This window comes from Antedon mediterranea, chromosome 5, assembly GCF_964355755.1.
Source record: "Antedon mediterranea chromosome 5, ecAntMedi1.1, whole genome shotgun sequence".
NCBI lineage: Eukaryota > Metazoa > Echinodermata > Crinoidea > Comatulida > Antedonidae > Antedon > Antedon mediterranea.
This window is the reverse complement of record NC_092674.1, coordinates 30,235,915-30,259,668: the sequence shown is the minus strand read 5'-3', so window position 1 is coordinate 30,259,668 and position 23,754 is coordinate 30,235,915. Positions and strand designations below refer to the sequence as shown.

The 23,754-nt window shown below is 35.1% G+C and overlaps 1 protein-coding gene across 2 annotated transcripts; it reads left to right on the top strand.

Annotated features, from left to right (window-relative positions):
• The first annotated feature begins 396 nt into the window (after positions 1 to 396).
• Positions 397 to 23,347, top strand: LOC140050397 (protein sprouty homolog 3-like). Of its 2 annotated transcripts, XM_072095567.1 has the most exons (3): positions 397 to 490; positions 7,639 to 7,930; positions 18,083 to 23,347. In XM_072095567.1, the coding sequence occupies exons 2-3, from the start codon at positions 7,826 to 7,828 to the stop codon at positions 18,899 to 18,901; spliced, it is 924 nt and encodes a 307-aa protein (XP_071951668.1). In that variant the 5' UTR covers positions 397 to 490; positions 7,639 to 7,825; the 3' UTR covers positions 18,902 to 23,347. The 2 variants fall into 2 exon arrangements, with proteins under 2 accessions (XP_071951668.1, XP_071951669.1); XM_072095568.1 differs by lacking the exons at positions 397 to 490; positions 7,639 to 7,930 and adding an exon at positions 14,486 to 15,008.
• The last annotated feature ends 407 nt before the right edge of the window (positions 23,348 to 23,754 follow it).

Here is a 23,754-nt window from a genome sequence, read left to right as displayed (position 1 = left end):
AAGTTGAACATGGTTGAACTTTGCCGATTTGTCTGCGATGAATCGGGGAGACCTCCCCAATGCGCGTCGGCGGCATTTGCGCGTGTAGCGATTTCAATGGAAACGGTGTAGCGATTTTATGGAAACCAGGCTTAATCTACGTCACGGGGTTTTGTTATCTTTCTTTCTTGACGAAATAAATGAAATAAAAAAAGTAGAATGCGGCCTTGGTTTTTTGCACAAAGAGTAATGATATAATGAGACGGTAAAGTTATCGGTACTTATTTTAAATAAGCTTTATCTTTATGGCATAATACCAAAGGCATTAAGTATTATTTCTCTACGGCATTAACCCTATAAAAATAAGGTTATATTATACTGGGCCAGTGTTTTTGATATTACATAACGATCAAACGTTTATAAATCGCTAGTGAGTGGAATCGGAGAAGAGTGCTGTGATTACCATGTGAAATGCAACATGGTTCTGTATTGAGGAGCTGGCGTTGATTGGGTAAGTTTGTAGTCGGGTTCCCAGTAGCCTCAGTTTGAGCTCAAAATTGAGCTGACCAAACGAAGCAACCAGTTTGTCTAATATGCTTACTGTTTTTTTGGTAGTTTAAGCTTGGTGGTTCCCGACTCTAGGAACGGCATAAGCACAACCCAGAATAATTTGACCAGCGATGGATTAGTAGAAAACTGTTGCTTGCGTTGTGCTACGTTTTTGCGTGGGAACCAAGGTTTAAACTGTATACGCAATGTATCGCACGTAAATTGAATTTGACAGTGTGGACAGACATATTAAATCTATAGGCCTACATCCAATAATATCAATGTAGATCACTCTAAGAGGGATCAACATTTAGATGCACAGGTAGATGGAAAGATAGAGGAATTGATAGGTTGTGAAGAAAGGGAATGTATAGAAAAAGAACGTAGCCTATAGTGACAGAACCGATATGTAGAATTAAACGGACACAGCTCAATCGGCATCTTTCAGTAACAAGGCCATGACATAGCTAGCCCAGTCGCGTGCGCACATTTGAGTTAGTGTTTACCGACCGATCTACCTACCGACCGACATATAGTGACATGAGCTATAGAGTCGCGATTACACGCGACTAAAATGTGTTTAAAAGACCTGTAGAGAGCATAACAAATCAGCCCCGAAATCAGCACATCAATTTGAAGTTACGGTATAATATATGGATACAATTAATGTATTACCGGATGAGAAGAACGTATACGAACGATTAAATTAATTACGTCATGTATTGGTACTTCCCTGTTCATGAAAGTAGGTTGGGTCGGATTAAAACCATTATATGTTTAAACGTTGACTCTCGAGGCAGCCATTTTAGGGCCTGAAAAGGAATACCAAAAGGGATATACCCTCACACATATCAGCGGTCAACCTGTAATTCAATTATGTAATCAATTTACCGAGGAGATTTAATGATACAATTGTGGATCCTGAAAATGTGGTAATGGGGTTTGTTGTTCACGTTGTCTATAACAAACTACCTCCAAATATGGACAATGGACGCGCGCGTAAAATAAGCTTACATGTTTGAAAATTGTATTGATGTTACTTGGACAAAGAGTTGTAAATGTTAAACAGTTTTCAACAGACTGGCACAGTCAGTTCAAGGTTCGGTTTAGTTATAAAATGATACAGCCATACATATAACGTGTTACTGGCCTCAGTTGTGCTTATATTAACATTAACGAGAAAAGAAATATAATGTTATTGCCACTCTGCACACACCGAATGTTGTATCGGGTTGAACAATGCAACAATGGATACAAACTCGTCTTCTGAATGAGTTTAAACTAAAAAGATAGACAACAACACAACGAATGGTAACCGATCGCTAGAACAACAACGCCAATTGCAACCAAACTTCAACTATGACGCAACGCGACGTCACTCAATATTTGACCAATCACAGTGGATATATCGCGTCTTGATTGGTCAACTTGCTTGCGTTACGCTTACGTCCTTGCGCTGCGTCCTAGTGAGAACCAAGCTTCCACATTTTATTCTGCGGTTATCTGTCGAAAGAGATTCCGGGTGTGTCATATTTTGCTTTGTGTAAAATAAATAAATGAATGAAATGAACAAGTCATGAACAATATTAGAACAAGTAAAGCGTAGTTTCCACTAGAGACGCAACCCTAGGACGTACGTACAACGCAAGCGAGTTGACAAATGACAAGACACTGTTCGAATAATCCATCGCTTGTGATTGGTCAAATCACTAAAGAGTGGTTCCCACTAGTGACGCAACACAAGGACGTAACGCAACGCAAGTGAATTGACCAATCACAAGCGATGGCTTATTCGCATGTGATTGCTAACTGTCTATAACTTCGCTTGTCATTGGTTAAAACGCTTGCGTTGCGTTTACGTCCTTGCGTTACGTTCTAGTGGGAACCAAGCTTTAAGCTTGTGATTGGTCAATTCACTTGCGTTGCGTTACGTCCTTGTGTTGCGTCGCTAGTGAGAACCACGCTTTACGTTGCGTTACGTCCTTGCGTTGCGTCGCTAGTGAGTGGGAACCAAGCTTGAAGCGGACTCGAAAACGTTACTGCATGTGCAAATACGACAACCAATGACTATGTATTCCTAGTGGGAACCAAGCTTAAATCGGACGCGATAACGTTACTGCATGTGCAAATACGACAACCATATTCAGGATATATTTTCACCGTTATAAATGGCGCTGTAACTTGTTTACAAATCGACTTCCTAAATGTTGGTGTCAATGACATCAGTTATTATGTTTATATAAAAGTGTGATTGACACTTGGTTAATTCCCAGGGGCGCTTCTCTTATCTCTGCCCCCCTTCCTTTATAACAGTGACATTAATTAAAACACAACGATTCTAATGTTAGTAGAGATAATAATCGTATTGATATTTCTTATGTTCACTGATAAAAAGCGACACGTTTTTCAAAACTCAAGCAGGTGTCGTGTGAGCGATGTACGCCTAGCTCTCCGCCGCCGCTAGGGCTACTGCCGGTTTACCTGTATCACCTCCCACGTAGACAGTGGTCCCGCCGCGTGCACCCGTGAGCAGGATCGTGTCATCACGATCTCACCTGATGCCTAGCCGCAATATTGATCTATCAAACCGCTGTAGAGGCGATGATGTTGGTATATTTGCGGTTTTAAGTTATTCCAGAGCGATCTTTATTCCATGACGTGCCGTGAATTGAATTGAAGCAAAGCAAAGATACAGATGTCACTAATCACGTGGGAGACAAGCTACGCGGTTTTCCGCTTACCGTTATCGCTTGTCTGTGTAAATCGTCCTATAAGCTAAAAAATATGTTTATGTTGTATAGAAAGGACCTCTTTAATATTCATACATATCACGGATAGGAAGATTCACATTGTAAAATGACTAATAATCAGTATCTCTGTAGGCATATATAGGCCCTATAATGTTCAACGAGACAACTAGGCTCTATCATAACCTTCCAGTGTGACGAAATTCAACTTGGTTACCACTCTAAGAGGACGACGCAACGCAACGACATGGCGCATATGAGAATTGGCTAATTCACACGCGACATGTTAGGATGGTCTCTATCGCGTTGTTATTGATGAATGACTTGCCTTGCGCTTTCGTCTTTCTTGCGTAAGAAGTAGTAAAGCGTGGTTCCCACTAGCGACGCAACACAAGGATGTAACGCAACGCAAGTGAATTGACCAATCACAAGCGATGGCTTATTCGCTTGAGATTGCTAACTGTCTATAACTTCGCTTGTCATTGGTTAAAACGCTTGCGTTGCGTTTACGTCCTTGCGTTGCGTCCAAGTGGGAACCAAGCTTTAGATCCAAGATAGATTCAACGTAATTACGTACGCAATTTGACCAATGACAGTTCGGATGATATGTCGTTTTGGTAAAAATAATTTGCGCGCCCAATGCGAGCGTCCCTATAGTTAGATTTGAGCACACAGCTCCTTTAATAATAGACACTGAAGTTGTTATCTTAATGATGCAGCAATCTCCGTTGGTAACATAGCAACAATTACGTCATTTATTTCGACGACAAACATCAGGTAATATACAATGAGATGAAAAAAAAAAACCAAGGGACAGAAATGACGTTGTAAATTACATTTTGTCACGGTGTTCCCTGTCGTGAATTTTGTAAATGGAAGCGTTTCATAACTATTTTTGCGTTCGCATACCATTCATAGTTGAGCAAAAAGTTACTGTTCTAGATATTCAAGTAGGCTTGACGTGATACTAATGTCTTCGTCATTGCTGACGCGTAATACACTGTGGTAACACGCCTAATGGCCCATGGATCAAAAAGAGTAAAAGCAGAACAATTCACCTTTTGTTACCATAGTAGAAGGATAGAGTACGCTAGGTACTCCGGTTAGATTTGGGTAGCGCCCTCTACAACTAATAACACTTATTAATCCATCGCTTTTGATTGGTCAATTTACTTGCGTTGCGACTCACGTCTTGAGTTGCGTCCTAGTGAGAACCAAGCTTAATCAATCACAAGCGACAGTTTCGGGTCAAATTACTTGCGTTGCGTTTACGTGCTTGTGTAGCGTTCCTAGTGGGAAACAATTTTATATAATATCATTCTATTAGTAGCATGCTAAATAAAAAATGGATTCACTTACCTAAGTAAAACGCTTAACTTAAAGGTAAAAATAATCATAAATATTCATGAGTTATCCCATTGTCCCAATCAGAATAAGGGGATTGGGGACGGGGACGGGGGAGGATGAAGAAAAGTGTGTGATAATGATAAAAAAAAGAAAATGGCAGTCAAAACAAAAACAAGAACAAGTACGGTAAATGAATATATATTAGGCCTAGGCCTAGACTAATTTGTATGAAGATATTAGGTCTAGCCTAGATAAGATGCTACTAACAAACCAAATTCTGTGTAGGCCTAAACCTGTCTGTATTGAGGCATAATAATATGCATCCTAGCTAGGCTGGTTACTGGGCAGACCAACAGGGCGAAAGCATCTCTACCTAGGCCTAGCCTACTACTATAATATACTAACTAGTACTTGACTGGGGGTAATTTCTATTACAAAGAAATGAGAAGCTTCTCCGAAAATAATGGCAGTCAAAACAAAAACAAATAAATGAATATAATTATAGGCCTATCCTAGACTAATTTGTATGGCGAGGATCAGGGAGAAGGGTATAGATTAGAAGCTACTCTAAACCAAACATGAATCCTAGGCTGGTCACTGTGCTAAGCCTAGGGGGCCTAGCATCTCTACCTAGCCTAGACTGTGGGGCTATCTACAAATAAGCATTATTAGTACTCGCACAAACAGAGTCGTTAGCACAACCAATGTACTGAATAGTTAAGGGGAAAATAGACCAAGTTAACCTTAAAACATTTCTGAATACCACTTAAGTGAAACCCTTAATATTTTTTTGATTTAAGGGAAATTATCTCACTTAAGTGTGATTGGTGAATACGGCCACTGGTTATTTAGATGTGATTCAATATGCATTCACACTGCAGAGCTTCAGCTATTAAGCTCGGTTCCCACTGGACGCAAATACAGAGTGTAAGCGCGTCGCAAGTAGTTTGACCATTCGCGACGCGGATCCGAACTGTCGATTGTGATTGGTGTGAGTTGTGTCTACGTTTTTGCGTTATCGTACCGTACCAAGTAGTACGTTCGTGCCTAGCGTTTCTAGTGAGTGGGAACCAATCACAGATTTTTAAAGAATAGAATCAATAAGGGACACAATATTATAATTATGCATATTGGTTTTTTTTTACTATTTCGTCTTTGCGTGTTTTAATTTCCAATGATGGAAAATCTTCTCTCATTCCATTCCAAACCCTGAACCAGTACCAAACAACATTAGGCATCAAACCATGTAGGTATAATACCTTCATGATCAAACTAACCTCAGAAATAGTGCTGATTTGGAGGGGTTTCCCGACCTTGGACTCGGTTTGAATCATGGGCTTGTCGAGCTAGCCTGCTATCGGTGTAATTCAACTCTGCTGATAAACTAAGGTAAATAGTACCCTGGAAGCCTTTGGTCAAGTGTTTGTATGGGAAACAAACATGATGTGTATTGTAAACAGGAGTATTACCGTATCTTAAGATCCATATCAGTATACCATATAAGATAAAATGACGACTCTAGGCCCCTGTAAACCTCGTTTCAAGTTTGGCCTACATTATATCACGATACAGGAGTAATGAGTCACTTCCCTAGACCATACTCTCAGATCTCAGAGGTGGATTTCTGATCAATGCGTTATATATATTTCATAACTGATCCATGAATGAAGCAAGAAATCTAAATTTCTAAATGGGCAAACAATTAGGAGCATTAGACCTAAACAGTAGGTAACAAAATATATTGCGATAATAATTATGTTACTTTGTGCGCCGCATTAAGTGTGAACTGCGCGCTAAAGCTTGGTTCCCACTAGAACGTAACGCAAGGACGTAAACTCAACGCAAGCGTTTTAACCAATGACAAGCGAAGTTATAGACAGTTAGCAATCACAAGCGAATAAGCCATCGCTTGTGATTGTTCAATTCACTTGCGTTGCGTTACGTCCTTGTGTTGCGTCGCTAGCATGGGAACCACGCTTTAAGCTTCCTGCTACTCTACTACGCAACGACGTAAGCCCAACGCAAGTGAATTGACCAATGACAAGCTACAGTTCGAATACTCCATCGCTTATGATGTGTGAACTCGATTGCGTCTACGTCCCTTGCGTTACGTCCTAGTGGGACCAAGCATTAGTGCATAAGTGTTGTGATGTTACAGGTGCAAGTATTTATTAATAATAGTGTGATGTAGGATACATTTCAGGCCCTATCTTTTTTACTCGACTTTAAATTGCTTCATTTAAAACAAATTTTAAAAAAAAGTTTTTGGATTAAAAAACGCCTTTTATTAAAGGTCAGTTCAAGTCAGATGCAGTTTGTCATGTTCTATCAACTTGATACCCCATGGAGTGTTACATACCTACATACTAATAACACGCCTGGTACTTTATGTCACCTATTATAAGCGATTCTAGGCGGATTTTAAACTTAAGTTTTAGGCCTTCAATCGTCATCACTACACTTTACTTGGGGGAATTTAACGGCTTTTTAAACTTCCGATTTGACTTGTTAGGAACTGAATTTTATAGAGCAGTTTTAATCCTGACGCATTATTGCCCACCTGTTATGTTAAATCGTCTCATGGTTTTTACCAAAAACATTCTCTTTCTTAAGTTTTCAACAACGCGTCACGAATCTCGTCATTTCTAAAGAAAGTATTCCCCTTTTTAACGCAGCAGCTGTAATTAGAATATCTGCCCATAGGCGGCGCTGTGAAATACATCCTGTCCATATTATTATTGGCATGAACAGCCGATGACCTAACTGATCAACTTAAATAGTTCCTGTTTGCCTGTTCCGGAACCAGTTACGGTTGAGTAATTTCGTCTGCACTTTTTTATTTATCCATAAGCTGCGTTGAGTCCACACTAACTAACAGTTCAATCGTGTGCTTATATGAAAGGAGGCTTAGAGTACGAACGGTGTTACGACAACTGCAAGAAGAACATCAGTTTGTAAATTAGTTTTGGAATAATTGCTGTTAATAATTTGAATTTTTGTTGTTTTCTACTCTCAGCTGTGTCATACTACGACTGAAAAGGGATCGTAATCGTCTTAAAGTGAGCTGCTTTATATGTACCATTTTGGACCGATATATTACACACAAGGAGGACTATACGGCGGAGACGCGCCACTGTGAAAACCGTGGAGTTATTAATAAAATGATTCTAAAAAGGAGATAGGTTATCTTGTGTTTGAATGGTATGGAGACCAGAAAACCTCATGGAAATAATAGGAATAGGGATGGTACTGGCATACAAAAATTACATTCTTTATCAACGCCTCGAGGCGGCCTATACTCAATTAAGGTTTGTATATATTTTTGTACATATTTCATGGTACTTTCTTTTCTTTTGGAACAAATAGCGTACTAACTTAACTATGTATTACTGTAATGCAATGTAGATTTTATCAGTATAAAAGTACTTATTCTAAAAGTGGATCATAGATCAATTATAGCTTACATTTTTAGATTGTATTCTCTACTCAATTATGGAAATAATATATTTTTGATTTACTTTATTTTATAGTGTATAAATATGATTACGAAACTGTTATGGCACTGGTATTAATTCTATTTTATTGATTTTTACTCCTAATTTAAAGAGATTTTAGTAGTTAGTTACCGTATTTGTTACTACTGTATACTATTTTAACTTATTTATACATTAATTATTTATTGCACTGGGCTGTTAATTTTTAAATGGGTATAAAGAAATACATATTTGACATTAACTGTTAGTAAGTTTTTCCCTTCCGCATTTCAATAATCTGATCAAAGAAAATACATTCCACAAAATTGGTCTAAAACTTCAGAACATGTAGTTAACTCAAAATGTCTGTGTTTATACCCCCCACGCCCCTTTCCCTTCCTCTTAAATCACCATTTACTGCATCAAAGATACAAATTTGCTCAGAAAATCAAATCTTACAAAAAAATGTGTCCACAACCCCGGAAAAAAAAAACTTTGGCTTCGTCCGCCCTTGTGAGTGTATATTGTTCAATACAATAGGTGTACAATTTGGTGAGAATTGAATAATACAAACGGTCTACAAGTGTGAATGGGGATCTTTGTAAGTTGATTTACACTTAAGCACCACTGGTTAACTTAACCACCACTGGTTAATTCAATTTAGCAAAGATATCAAGTCAAATTACTTATACTGTTGTTGCAACAGTTATCTCAATAGAATTCAAAGGTCGATGGTAGACTTCATTATTGTTATTTTAAAATTCGTGAATGCAGTTCAAACACTCAAACTTGGTGATACCAATTGTAATCAACTAGTCTGTTGCTTTCTTTACATTCAAGTATAATTCATTTCGTCGGTAACTCTCTACGTCAAAATACCGACCTTAATCCTCTATATTTTATTATATTCACCGTGCACCATTGGTGAGGTTATGAGGTGCATTTTTCTGTTAACCACATCATCGTCATCATCGTTGAGTTTAATTTAATATCCAGGGAGACGATCATTATAAACTATTTAGTTCGATTTTTTAAATTGTCAATTATTTTTGTTATGTTGAAAATAAAGAGATTATTAGTAGACGGAAACCAAGCGAATTGACCAATGATGAGCGACAGTTCGAATAATCTATCGCTTGTGATTGGTCAAATCACGTACGTTGCGCGCTTACGTCATTTTGTCGGGTCAGTGCGAACCGAGGTTTACGACGCGCCAACATGTACCGTACCGTATCTACTTTCTCCGACCGCCGTACCGACGCACAGTTTATACGCATCGTGTCTGCACGCTTGGAACCTCACGTGGAGAAACACTCATTTAGGTTTACTGTAGCTGATTTTCGTCGTATCGGTCATGTTAATGCTCTTAAAATGGTTAAAATATGACACTCATTGATGATGTTGGTTGTTTCAATATGTTACGCGCGCGTTTGATGCAAATACGCCCAAAAGTCTTGTTTAAGAAAATGTTTTACATGTTTTCAAAATGCCATATGGAAGTTATATATTATATTTACTGGTACACAAACAATGTATTGTAAAATTTCATTGCATTGCGAATGCCTATCTATCCAAGCAATTACTTTTTATACTGGATGACTGGTATTCACACTTTAATGGGGCTAAGTACGACTCTCTTCCATCATCTTTAGAAGGAACATCCGATAAAGACTTTTCACAGTCTCAAGAATTGTTTTTTTATTCGTTTGACGTACGTTCTCTGCGCGCGTTGAGAAAAGAGGAAGGAGGTTAAAAGAGGAAGGAGGTTAAATGATTTAATCTTACTTCTGTACTGTAGAATTCAAATTGTTATAGAGTCCGTTATACTTTTTAACGGAAAATAAGCAGCCTATTTTGGTTATAGTACGTCAATTTCCTCCGATAACAATTTCTTGAATCACACTTTTATCGTTTTCTCTTTACTACTTCCGTCGTTTAGGGTATTTACCGTTTTCGTTTGCCGGCTATTTGTCCAAGGTCGAAACTACATTTTTATATCCATCTATCCTCCATGCAGCCGAAGCTTAGAAACGTTTGTATGTCGACGCGTATTAATTGAATTTGATGGTTGTAATTGTCAATCGTCACGTTATAGAAAGCACCTGTCTCACGGCTCTACACACTGTTCTAGAGGTCTAGGTCTGTCGTCTGAATCAAGTTTACGTATTTACCCAATTCAATCTCAGTACTGTACAGTATCTCTACATTACAATATTTGTCGAGTGTATCATAGGAAAATGTCATAATGCAGCATAACATGTGTATCACATGTGGTGACTATATCAAGAAAGTTACTCGATTCAATCTCAGTATTGTATCTCCACATATTACAATATTTTTGTCGAGTGTGTCATAGGAAAATTCCATAATATAGCATCTCATGTGTATCACATGGGATGAATTTATCAAGGAAGGTTGGGTTAAATCCTGTATAACGGAATTTGTATACCGTACCGAGAACAGTGATTGATATTATTACGTAATGAATAAGAACATGGGGCGAATTTTAGTTCTCTTAACAAAGATAAGAAGAATACTTAATCCTCTGGAATATCTAACGATTGATTTTGCCGCAGACAGCGGCGGACATAAAACGCATCCAATAAGTGTAATTAATTCATCTACTTGGTTTGGGTTAATTAGTTACGGAAATTGCATCAAAGGTTATATATATGCTGGCGACGATGTCGTCTCCACTGCAGCCTGCATCTGTGGTGACGAGAGTGAAAGGTGATTGTTGTGGCGGTGACGTCAATGTCGTGGTGCGCTCCTTATACACCCGATCCCGTCGTAAATGGTGTTTAACAAACTCCTATACAAATTATTTTCAAATACATTGCTCGATTAGCAATGTCGAATAACAAATGATATTCAGGTAAATATTTTTTTTGATTTGAAATACTGCATGTAATTAAGAAATAAATAAAACTCCATATTAAAAGCTTCGACATTTGCAACATAAGGTTAGGCCAATCACGACGCGAGGATTATACAACTCGCGTGATATTGAAAGAAACAGTAAAAATGATTAATTATATCAATAACATATTTGACGATAACATTAAATGTCTGACTTTAGTTCATTAAATGTTATTTGTCTATGATGTATACTAATCCCGATACTAATCATTGAACTGAACGTGTGGAATGCCACACAAATATTATTGTATGATGTACGTGATTGAGCCTAAAAAGTAAAATAATATAGGTCTAGTACAGTATATATAATAATAAAAATGATATTTGTATGGTCAGTTGTTATTTTTTGTTATGGTCGAGAAATGATGATAGTACAATTGCCCCTATATGCGACACGTGCGCGTGTTATATATGGACAGCCGAAGATGCCTATATATTATTAAATTTATAAAATGCTAAAATTTAACATTTATTTATTGATACAACATGGTGTCAGGAAGTAAACTATCTATCAGCTAATTATTGATGTAGTATCAAGTGGCTGGAATGGATCGCGCGTCCTTGGCTGCTGTCTAACAGCCAAGGTCAGAGTTCATTACTGACCGGTGTAGCCCTAAGCAAGCAGTTGTCGCCATGTCGGAAGTACTTATGAACGGCTTCTGACAACCGCGTGATGCGAAGTCCGTGTGGGGCTAATCAAGTACTGATTTAACCGTAATTAAAACGTTTCGTACATCTGCGATGTGTGTACACTACGCCAATGTTGATTAACGTGTGCCTAATTTCGTCGAGTGACAACGAATAAACACGATAGTTGACGCGTGCGAAACGCTTATCACTTTCTGTACGCGCGTTTCCGTCTATCCGCGTGCTTCCCACTAGAGACGAAAGGACGTACGTACGTGCAACACAAACGAATTGACCAAAGACAATCCACTGTTCGAATTGGTCAAATCGCTTACGGTACGTTGCGTTACGTTCTTGAACTAAGCTTTAATATGAAAAAGGAAAAGCTCTTTATTAATGTACACGTCTTTTAATTAAAACGTATAGGCCTATACCCATTTTATAAATGAAAATAAAACATACCCGAAATGATATTTTACATATAGGCATACATACACAAATTATACCTTGGCTATTCGCTTTGATAATTCCTTTGCATCTTTTATATTTAAAAATATATTTTCTAATATATAATATACAAGAGGTAATAATATACCCTACTAATAATATGATTTGAATCGTACCACCATGACGTCACAGGTTCTAAGCAGGTGGGTCACCACAGTTGGACTTTTTAAGGTTGAATGCTGGAGCCACGGCTGACAGGTTCTTGTAATAAAGCAGCTGCAGGGTGTATAGTTTATTGACCTTCGCCGGATTATAGATTATGAATTTTATCAATGATATTAATCCAATAAATTTAATAAGATACAGTAAGTCGTGGGACATACAACACGTCACAGAAGTTTGGGACAACGATTCGTATTAAGTGACGAGTCACAAACGTTTGCGCGCGCGCGTACGAATATCCATATAAGGTGGGGATGGATACCCTTTTACGTAATTAAAATTGGCCCATTGAATTGGATAAGTGGAACTCCTACAGCCGTACCTGTTTAAGTTTCGAAGTTCGAAAAGTAATTACGTAACCACAAAAATGAGATACGTGTCAGACGGTCCCATTTATTTATTTTATGAGGAACGCTTGAAAACCACAAACCGAGCGACGACGGTTGCCCCGTAACAGATGTGGTTAGGAGTACCATACTGTACCCACCGTTCTTACTTATGGCAGCCTATTTGGCCTAAATACACAGATGTATGTGTGATGTGAAAAGGCTGGTGAAGTACGGTAAAAAGCATAATATTATATGTTTTTATTAATTTACGAAAGATATACCGTAGACGAACTAGGCGTATCAAATGTTATGATAAATCACGATGTGTTGTATAGGCCTAGTATATTACACGTACACAATCACGATGTGTTGTATAGGCCTAGTATATTACACGTACACAATTAGATACATTAATATTCTTGTTGTGTATACAATAATCATTAAAATAGTATATTTGTAGTACGTTTTCATTTTGAACCGTTACAAATTGTAACCTCCATTTTTTTTTTTAATGGCTGATGATAATCCGGGATTTCAGTCAAAGTTATTGACCAGAAAGATTTAAATCTACTAATTCGAACTCGCAATACATAAGTATCGAAGCGTAATCTTAAACGAAGATATAGGACTATGTATAAACTTGGTTCCCATTTGAACGCAAACTTATCGGGAGATAAATGGGCACGAAAAGTGATTTAACCAATCACAAGTGATTATCGATCGTCCACAATTACGGCGCGGTTACGTCCGTTGCGTTGCGTCAAAACGGAAACCAAGCTTGAAATATTTCCATATCCCCCACGAAAGAATATAAGGTCGTTGGAAGTGCAATGTATCATACGGTAGGCTACCGGTACATAATCCGTTATTCTTTTATATAAAAATCAATCAACATTCTAAATTTAAAATATCGATTTTTTTATATACAACAAAATGTATATCGACGAGCATAGAAATAACCACATCAAAACGGAATGGAATGATCGACTACCTATAAAGATATTTTAAGTGTGACCAGAAAATGATGCATAGGATTACATTATTAGGGCACTGTATGGCATGTTGTCTTCACCATGCCACAAACTAAATTGTGCAAGGGCGCCACACATTGCGCTTTTATCCCAAGTGAGCGTAAATCTGTTCTCATTTATTTTGTGGGTTTTAGGAAGTTGAACATCCGATGATTTGTTCCTCAAAATGACGATTCCAGAGAGAGTTTCGTTTCCACTAATTATTTCCTTTTTAACAGCATTTTAATATATATTTGTTAATCGAGTTTTTTTTTCAGCATAAATCCGACGAGGAATTAACTGTCTGGTGACATTTATATTTTTGTACTGGTTGGAATTATGTCAGTAGGCGGATTTCCTAAAATTATTATTTTCAAATAACCTCAGTTGTGCCCCGCTTACATTAAACGGTACAGATCTGACGGCGTGGGTTAAATTGTAATGTATTTAATGGGGTTTACGTAAAACATTATAACGTTTATTTTCGAACAGTGACAGAAATCTAAACGAGATTAGACCGGAAACAACATATCCCTTGAGATTCCGAAAGCTAACCACAAATCCGTCAAAATATCTGTGTTCGCCATCCATCAAAGTTTGGAAGAGTCCATTGCGGAAAGGGGTTGGATTAATGTGTCTGCTGGCAAAATATTACGGATACCGTACCAAATTCATTGAAAAACTTTTTATTTTGAATGATTATAAAGTTGATTCCGAAATAAAATTGAATATTACGAAGAAAAACAAACAAAATAAGGCAATGTACACTTGTACAGTATACTAAATTGTTATAAATTATTTTTAGTTAAAGTTTACTCTTCTGTCAACTAAAAAGTACAAACATTAGCCTAAGTATATTCATTACCGAATATTAATATATAGAATCTTAACGATATTATATACTACAGTAGATATATGGCAGACATAAGTGACTATAAAAAGTAAGGTGCTGTTAGAAAAAGGAACATATGTGGCATCCCCTGCCAACAATAATAGCACCTGCCATTTCCTAATCCCGCCTACTAAACTAATTTGCATATGAATACGAACCCTTTCAATGGCAGCCACACGCTGACTAGTAATTCCGCCCCTCGGTGGTGAATACTGTACGACGAGGAAAACTCTCGGACATTTGATATCGGAATTTTTAGGATTATTGGAAATGAGCGCTTATGAACTTCCGTTTTATATCAATTCATTATTAAGTTGAGTTGTGGATTTAAGTGGATTTTTACTAACCTAGTGTTTGACAACAAAGCATGGATGGGTCTGGTACACGGTACAACCCGTTACGATGAAGTTACGACGCCCACGGCGGCCGCGGTCCCAAGAAAGATTCATAGATGTGGACGAGGAGGAGTAAGTCTGATGTCCAATATTTGTTTTTGTTTTCTTTACTGTTTTTGAATGGTAGCACAAGCTAGAACAGTTTCTCATGCTTTATGTCTTTTGCTTTTTATTTGACTAGCCTAAAAAAGAAGATAGATATTGCCCGAGTCTGAGTGAGAGACCTATCTATCCATATGCATGATACGATTGTTGATACTGTCTCTGTACTGTGGTCTAGAAAATAGACCATGGCATGTGCCAATTTTATAATCGGGCTGTAGTAGTAGGCCTCCTTCTACATAATTCACTTTTGTCAATCCCAATTGTTGTACAGAATACACCATTTTGTATAGACCTAGGCCTATACAATACTTATTATGATTGGTAAAGTATGTTTAATTGTATTGTGAAATCAAGTGTGTGGTGAGGACAAAAATGTAATCCAATATTATTATTATTGTACAGTTACCTTACAACGTCATACCTTACACCACAGAAATGGTTAAATGCCAAACTACAGTACTTAGTAGTTGTACTTTTAGTAGTATAGTAATACTATAATAGTTGGCAAGCAAAAAGGGCTCTAAACAAAAATTGCCCTTTCAGATATAAACACTGGATTTTATGAGAATTCTATGCAAAAATTTAAATTGTTATCCGGTTTTGTTTTAGTTTTTTTCAACAGCTGACGATCTGTCAAAATGTTCCAAGTGTTCCAAATTTCAGAATCACAACCTAAAAACTGTATTTTTATTATTATTATTTGCCCTTTTTAACACTTAAAAACGGAGAAACCTCTTCACTATATAGGAGATGATGAATAATAATGACAAACTTTATTTGACAATTTCCAACTATTTATTGGTTTAAAAGCCATGAGATCAAGGACTGTTGTTATGAGATGAACTCCAGGGCTGTCTGTATGTTTACCTATTTCAAAGATCAAACAATTATTTCTTAGTAAAGAGTATACTGTAATGAGAATGAACATGTTTATACTGACTTTGTTTGTGTCGACAATTTAAACCCTTTTCTAGACAATACAATAAGTCTGTCCCAATGTGTGAACTAAACTCTTTCACATCATAATAGTACAGTAGCAAGAAAAGAAAATTGATTCCTCCACTGGACTCTTTTTATTTTTTTATAAAATCACTGGAAGGGGAAATTCCTGCAATATTTTGTATACTGTAAGTCTACTACTGTAGTGACAATAAAAAAACATATTACAATAGGATGTGATCTTTTTTTTTCTGAACCGATTCAATAATTTAACATTTTCTGTACAGAAATTTTTTTTTAAATTTAATAAATATTTGATATTTAAAAAAAATTTTTTTTCATATTTCATAAAATTCAAATAAATATTTTATGTTCTTGAACACATTTTTTTCCAATATAAATTATTCGTTTTACCCAACAAGGTGTGGTGGTGTCAGTAGTGCAGTACAGTAACTGATAATTAGTGAGTTGTGTCTATGGTGTAAACCTCATCCATTACCATGTGCTATGCTGATGTTAACGATTTCTTCACAGTTTCTTTTATTATACAATTGATTTCTACCTAATTTGTTAACTCGTTTACTTACAGCTTAAGTAACAATAGGTACTTGTTAAGCATCCTCTGTTAATAATTACATAAATAAGCGGCATATGTAAAAATATTAAATATTAAGTATGTAATCTTTATGAAATTGACTCAAGTACTCCAGATTTAAGCGGAATCAACTAGCCACATCAGTCTTATATTTTGTAAAAGAAAATTTTTTTAAAACCTTTGAATATATCCAAAGGCAAGTAAACCAGTGTTTTTACTGGCCCACATCCATATTTCTATTGAAATGCTTTCTCATCCAAATTCCAATGTGCAATTTTATTCTTTGATACAAATTATTTTCTACAATTTATTACTGTACTACAAACTTCATTCAAACTTTGTTGCTGTTATGAGTGTACAAATTCCTTAACTTTCTTTAATTCACTTTAAATTTAATTGTTTTTCAATACAAAAAAAAAATGTGTTTTAACTTAAAAAATTTGCCGTTAGTAGCTTCAATTATAGGCAATAATGAACTTATTACCAGTGCCATGCATCAATTCGCTTTTTACTACAGAGGTCAATCCAGGTCGATTGAGGTGCTGTATTTACAGTATGTTCCTGGAAAAATACTCCTCTGGGCAAAAGTTATGTTGTGTACACCAAAGATCTTGTTTCATGCGTAGATTTTTTATAGAATTCTGTGGACTACTATTAAGAATTCCATTGTGTTAATACAAGTTCTGCATGTACTCCCACCCCAGACCCCTTAATTTTAATTTTATACATATCCCCTGACCCTCAATCCCATACTATACTATACTTCGTCATACTACACAGTAAATATTATGATTGCAAACTGTGTTTTATAAACTAATAATTTTGTGTTTCTGATCTATTTATTATTTGTGTTTCTGATCTATTTATTATCATAGACAATACTAAAAAGTGTGATTTATTATTGGCTTCTTCAAATATTTTTAATAGTCGTTAAATGATTATTTAATAGGATATTTAATTGGTTTGTTAGCTATCTGGTATAACATAGGAAATACTACTAGTGGGTTTTGTCCGTTTTAATAACTTCCTATCTCCATACAAATAGTATTGAGTTGATTGAGCAATTTGACTTGTAGAATATATATATTATATATAACCCGTTGTGAATGTGATTTCCTATGAATTAAAAGTTAAGTATATGTATTGAAAAAAAGTGAAAAGAACAGCCAAGCATCGGATATGAGTTCTTAAGATACAAATCTACCATACAATACACAAGACTATTGACTAGATAAGATTAGCATGCATTGGTTAAAATGGCCCGTGTCATGCTTGTATGGTTTTCATAATTGTTCTAAGTTTGTTCTTAGTACAATGCAAGTCTTTACAACTGTGTTTTGTTATTTAAGTCACAAAATAGCTGCTTTTGTCCTACAGGAAGCCTTACTACAAAACCTCTCCACTCTCTTTTGTTCGATTATATCCAGGGTTATAAAAAGTGTACTTGTTTACTATACAGCATTAATATTCTTGTCAGTTTTTAACTTAACTCATCTTTATTTTTTAGGGCTCATCGGCTCTCATATGGAAATTAGGAATAGAACCGTCAGTACCGATGGCTGATGATGCTGGCGTTGTCACTTCGCAGCCACGAACAGAGTCTATTAACCAGATTTTGACCGACAGTCAATCTAACGGTCAACTACACGCGCTTGAAAATGCCCCTGGTGGTCAAGCTGTGTCGAATGATTATGTGCCGCCTCCTGGACAAGGGGGTAAGAACGTTCTAAGCAACAACAATGTTGGACAAACATTTTCAGATTATATGCTGGTGCCAGGGTTAAACCCTAACCAGTCCCAAAGGACTAGTTTAATAATAGTTAGCGATCCTTTACAAGGCAAGACTAAAGTTTTAAAAGTGGTCAAACGTGAAACAAGTAGAACGAGTACTAACAGTACGACGCCGTTACGACCGCCGTGTTCGAAAGAAACGGACATTTGTCCATACTGTGAACAGTGTCGTTGTCCCAAGTGCAAACTAGCCGGTGAAACAGTCGGAAAACTTATTTTAAATGAACGTTGCTGGTGCACACCACAAACTGTTTTAGATACCGCCACCTGTTTTTGCTGTGTGCGCTGTTCGTTTTATCACTGCTTAACAAATGGCAATGATGGCGACGAAACCGCATACGTGGATGAACCTTGTTCATGCCATCATAAAAAGTGTTGTGTACGGTGGTCCGCCATTGGAGTTATGTCGCTTTTATTTCCGTGTCTTCTGTGCTATTTGCCGGGAAAGGCGTGCCTTTCTTGTTGTAGGAAATGTTCAACGCGTCAAGAAACTGGTTGCAAATGTAAAAGGTCGAACGTTACTGGGATGTTATGAGGAACGGCTTACAAACTGACAGTCAACATGTGCAGTAATCAGTATGGATTTTAAACTAACAATTTATTTGTGAAGAACCTCGTCGAGTTGTGTGTGCTAAAGGGAAGCTGCTGATGTCAAGTCAAACACTTCTAGCATTTTTTTAACTTCTTTTCATCATTTGATACCAGTTGTAATGCAATCTCCCTTTTTGATATAAATTTTATATTAATATGAATTTCTTTTTTTTTTCGATATCAAAGACCTAATCACCTTGCCAGTTTTAGAGGCATTGGGCTGAAAACCAGACCAGGATTTGAACCTTAGAATACGAGCAGTTTAACCACAAAGCTGTACTGTTCCAACTATTACTGTAGTATTACTGCCTAAATACAGTATATTATTTAAAGTTAGCTTAACACTACTGTACTGTACATTACAGTTTTTACAAATTGACATACTTTATTAAAACTTTAAAAATACTACTAAATTTTCTTAATTATTGAAATCATAAAATCACTTAATGTGCTCCATGGTTTTTAAAATTCTGATAATTTGCTGCTACCGGTAGCTGATGTTTAGTGCTTTGGTTAATTGGTTTCAGTTGAGCTGGTTTCCTTATTGAGTCACTATTTAATCTTGCTGAATTCCATGGTTTCTTACATCCTCATTAGTGGAGTTATAGTGCGGAACAGAAACGAACAAACGGATTAATTCAGACGCGTATTTGATGCTCGTTTTTATTTTCACCAATATCATTTAAATACAAAGTCTATTCACGTTTGTTTTTTCTAGTTTTCATACTCAATTATTACATCAACTCGGACCTAATTGTCGTAATTGGCAGCCATAGCGACTAGGCATTTCCATTATTAATTTGCATACAGGAAATAACCCATTATGATATAATATGTAGTAAATTAGTACTATAATTAGTACATCAATTCTGCTTTAAAATAATTAGAAAGAAGCAAATATTATACAGTAGTACTGTAAGCTAATTAACTGACATATTCTTCAGATCAGTCTAAGTTTATACTGTATTTATTTAAGTTATATGTAAATTGTGGTAATGTCGCCGTAGGCCAAAAAGCATCTATGGTATACAGTTGATGGCTACCACACATGAAGAGCTAAAGAATCAGTACTTCCTGTCCTGTAGCCTGGAGGTTCAGATTGAACCCTGTCATACATATATCCATCTAAGCCAAGTCATAATCTCAAGTATGTTATGATACCATTACTGTGCTTAGAAGGTTACTTGTTGTTGAAATATAGTTAAGTTACTTTGCCTAAAATTACCGACATTCACAAATTCTAAACCTTGATAAATAATTTAAAGAACAATGATTTGTTTATTATCCAAAACGTTTTTTTTAAAGAAAATTACTTTCTTTTTATGTCCATTACTATTAAGAAAAAAAAGGAGATTGCATTTAAAAACTGGTGGATTTTACATAAAGCAATTTTATTTTATGAAAACCACAATTGTTAGGTAATAATGCTATTGAAAGAGTGTCCCAGTGTGGTTTAAAAGAGTGTGCCCATTGTGGTTTAAACACCAGAAAAGGAACTAAATAGCCTGTGAACTTATCTGTATATTTTGAAAGTATTTATTTTATAATGTAGTTACCTCATAATGAAGTGAGGTATAACAAACAGATTTATCAGTCGCTTATTTTTAAACGAGAAACACAGTTTGTGTCAAAATAATTCAGTTAAAATGCTGTTGTAGTAAATATCTTTTGTCTTGTTTCTCAAACTATTGACCAAAATCTATAGGAAATATCAAAATGCTTAAGGGATTTTATTAATTCCCAATTGCCTGTTCACAAAATCTTTGTACTTTAGAATCAGTTTAATCCTCAGTCGTTCAAGTTCATTGTCGGTTGTTAAACCACTGCAATTTTGACGCCTTTAAAATACTCTCTTGTGTTCAATTACTCTACTGCATTATTCATAAATTATTTATCGTCAAAAACTATATTTTTTATGCTTGTTTAAAAAAAATACATTTTTTAATTAATAAAGCCTTGTCTACACTATCAAACTTTATGTGACAACAAAAATGTGATGTGCCCATATATGGACATATGTCATATCACTACCATATTTGGGAACATCACACAATTTTTGTTAAACTAGTTTGTAAACTTAAAGGTTATCTAGTATTAACGATTTGGATAAAGAGTAAATTTAGGTTTTCGGTACACCATGTGATTCCAATAGTGTGATTGAGAATGTCTCGGTTTCGGTTGTTATACTAAATTCACCAGGAGTTGATTGTAGTGCAACAACAGAGAATGTCTCGGTTTCGGTTGTTATACTAAATTCACCAGGAGTTGATTGTAGTGCAACAACAGAGAATGTCTCGGTTTCGGTTGTTATACTAAATTCACCAGGAGTTGATTGTAGTGCAACAACAGAGAATGTCTCGGTTTCGGTTGTTATACTAAATTCACCAGGAGTTGATTGTAGTGCAACAACAGAGAATGTTTCGGTTGTTATACTAAATTCACCAGCAGTTGATTGTAGTGCAACAACAGAGATGTTGAGACTTTCTCAATCATACTTTTCCAATCACATGGTGTATCGCAAACCTAACTTTACTATCTTAATATTGACATGACGCTTGTTGACTTTCACGTAAATTGTCATCGATTTTGAACAATAAACTTGGTTATCACTTCAGTCTTTTCAGGAGAGTATTTGAACAAATATTAAACAAAGGATACTTGGCCTAACAAAACCTGCTTTGTGGCTTTAGGATACTTGCCAAATTTAGGCGTTATTGATTTTATAACTTCCCATATCTCTGATTATTAATAAATTTATGACAGGAAATTAGGTTTTGGAAGTTTTCTATTAAATTTTGTTTCTAAAATGTTAATTTGAAACAATTCAATTTTTACTGCCTGTTGCATAATATAAATTTAATTTAAAAAAAAAAATTATTTTTACCATTTTTTTTTTCAAAAAGCCAGTTTGTATTCATTTGCATTAGAAATGCAATCATTTTAATAAAAAATTTGTTTTAATATTAAAAAAATTGAATTTTAAAAGTTTTATAAACATACAAGTAATTTCGGTGTTAAGCATTACATACACTAACATGACAGTTATACCTTGTATAATGTAATATTCAGTTACTGTAGTTTACATTTTTAATGGTATTTAATATACTTGATGTAAAATAAAGTATATTTTTATAGGTACTGTGAACATCTTTTCTATCTGAAATTTAAAAATGTGATACCATTGTATTCTGCAAGTTCTACTACTTACTTTTATCTAAACTTTAAAAAAAGATTTGTTCATATATTGTTATTTATAATTTATTATAAAAGAATGTTTTAAAAGAAGTACATTATTTTAATTTCTATTTACTAGGCTTGAACAAGAAATTACAATACAGGTGGCTTTTACACTTGTATTGTTAATTTTAATAGACATGTGGGTTGAACCTATGTATTATGTAAATTATATCATTATCTATAAAAAAAAACCACCTATACCTGGTAATTAAGATGTTTATACTGTATAAAATATGAGATGATTAATAATGGTTAAAACAGGTATTAATTATTATTCAAATATATGCAAATGAGATTCATATTTAATGGCCTTGTCTGATTGGCGGATTTAATGAATTTCATTTTTCTTAAAAACACTTTTCTCTTTCTTTATTTTAAATTGGCAATCCGATTCATTTAGATGATTGTTTTACGTGCAAATCAAACTTAATTATTATTAATTGCGATGATCACGAAGCAAAGTCATTTTTGTTTTTTTAATTAATGAAGTTCTTTATTTTATGTTCTACTTTATAAAGTTGTCATAGTATACCAGTAGTTGCCTTACAGTTTGACATTAATGTTACACAAAGTATGAACACATTCATCAATTTTATCAACCAAGAAAATCATGTTAAATTTAATGATGTATTTGATGTAAAATAAAGACATTTATTCTAAAAAACTACATTATATTTGGATTTTTAAAATTTATATTACGAAATATACTTTACTTGCCCTGAAGTGAAGACAAGTGGGTTTTTATAAATACATTTTTATAAAATAAATCACAGCTTGTATTTCAGATATATACATTAGCCATTCGGTTCTCAGTATAGCATAATTTGTCTAATATCATTTAAATGCTCGACAATTATACATGCAGTACCGATTGTCTGCTACATTAAAAAAGTGGTTATATAGGGACTTTATCATGAGTGACAGAATTATCAGTTGAAACATAGTTTTTGTGGATGAAACACCTGTATATAATAGGGTATGTAAATTGATATATTGTAATACAGTATTATTACAATATTACTATTGATATATTGTATTTTACCAGATTTTCTGGTGGACTCACACTCTTGCATTATTGAAAAAAAAAACAATATTTGGAGTTCTATTTTATTATATTATTTATTTTTAAGACGGTATTAAAACTATCATCTGAAAGACAGCTAATTGTGTTGTATTTTATTTGTTACGTGTGTACTCAAAATAAAAATATTACCACAGAAGAAAGAAAAAATGAAAATATATCAAAATAATATTTGAAATCTCTTTTAAACTTTAATATTCACTAAGTACCAACCAATTTTTCTTACCATTTTTTTAAATGATCAATATAACCATATTTGGTCATGTTTTCTTCTCTTCATTTCCCATAGGTCTTCAGATGGCCTGCTCGCTTATTTTGTTTGTTTATGATTTCTTTGTTTGCCTTACATAATACTTCCCCTAAGTATTATATGTCACTTTTCATTCATCTTGTTTTTTATAGTAATTTGATCTGTTTTCATTTTTTTCTTTCAATGTTTAATTAATAATTACTGTATGCCAACAATTTAATCTTCAAAA

Bases quoted from the DNA above. Each gene is read 5' to 3' on its own strand.
- LOC140050397 (XM_072095567.1), top strand. From the start codon at position 7,826: ATGGAGACCAGAAAACCTCATGGAAATAATAGGAATAGGGATGGTACT. The intron at 7,931-18,082 runs GTTTGTATATAT...TTTATTTTTTAG, and splicing joins GCGGCCTATACTCAATTAAG to GGCTCATCGGCTCTCATATG.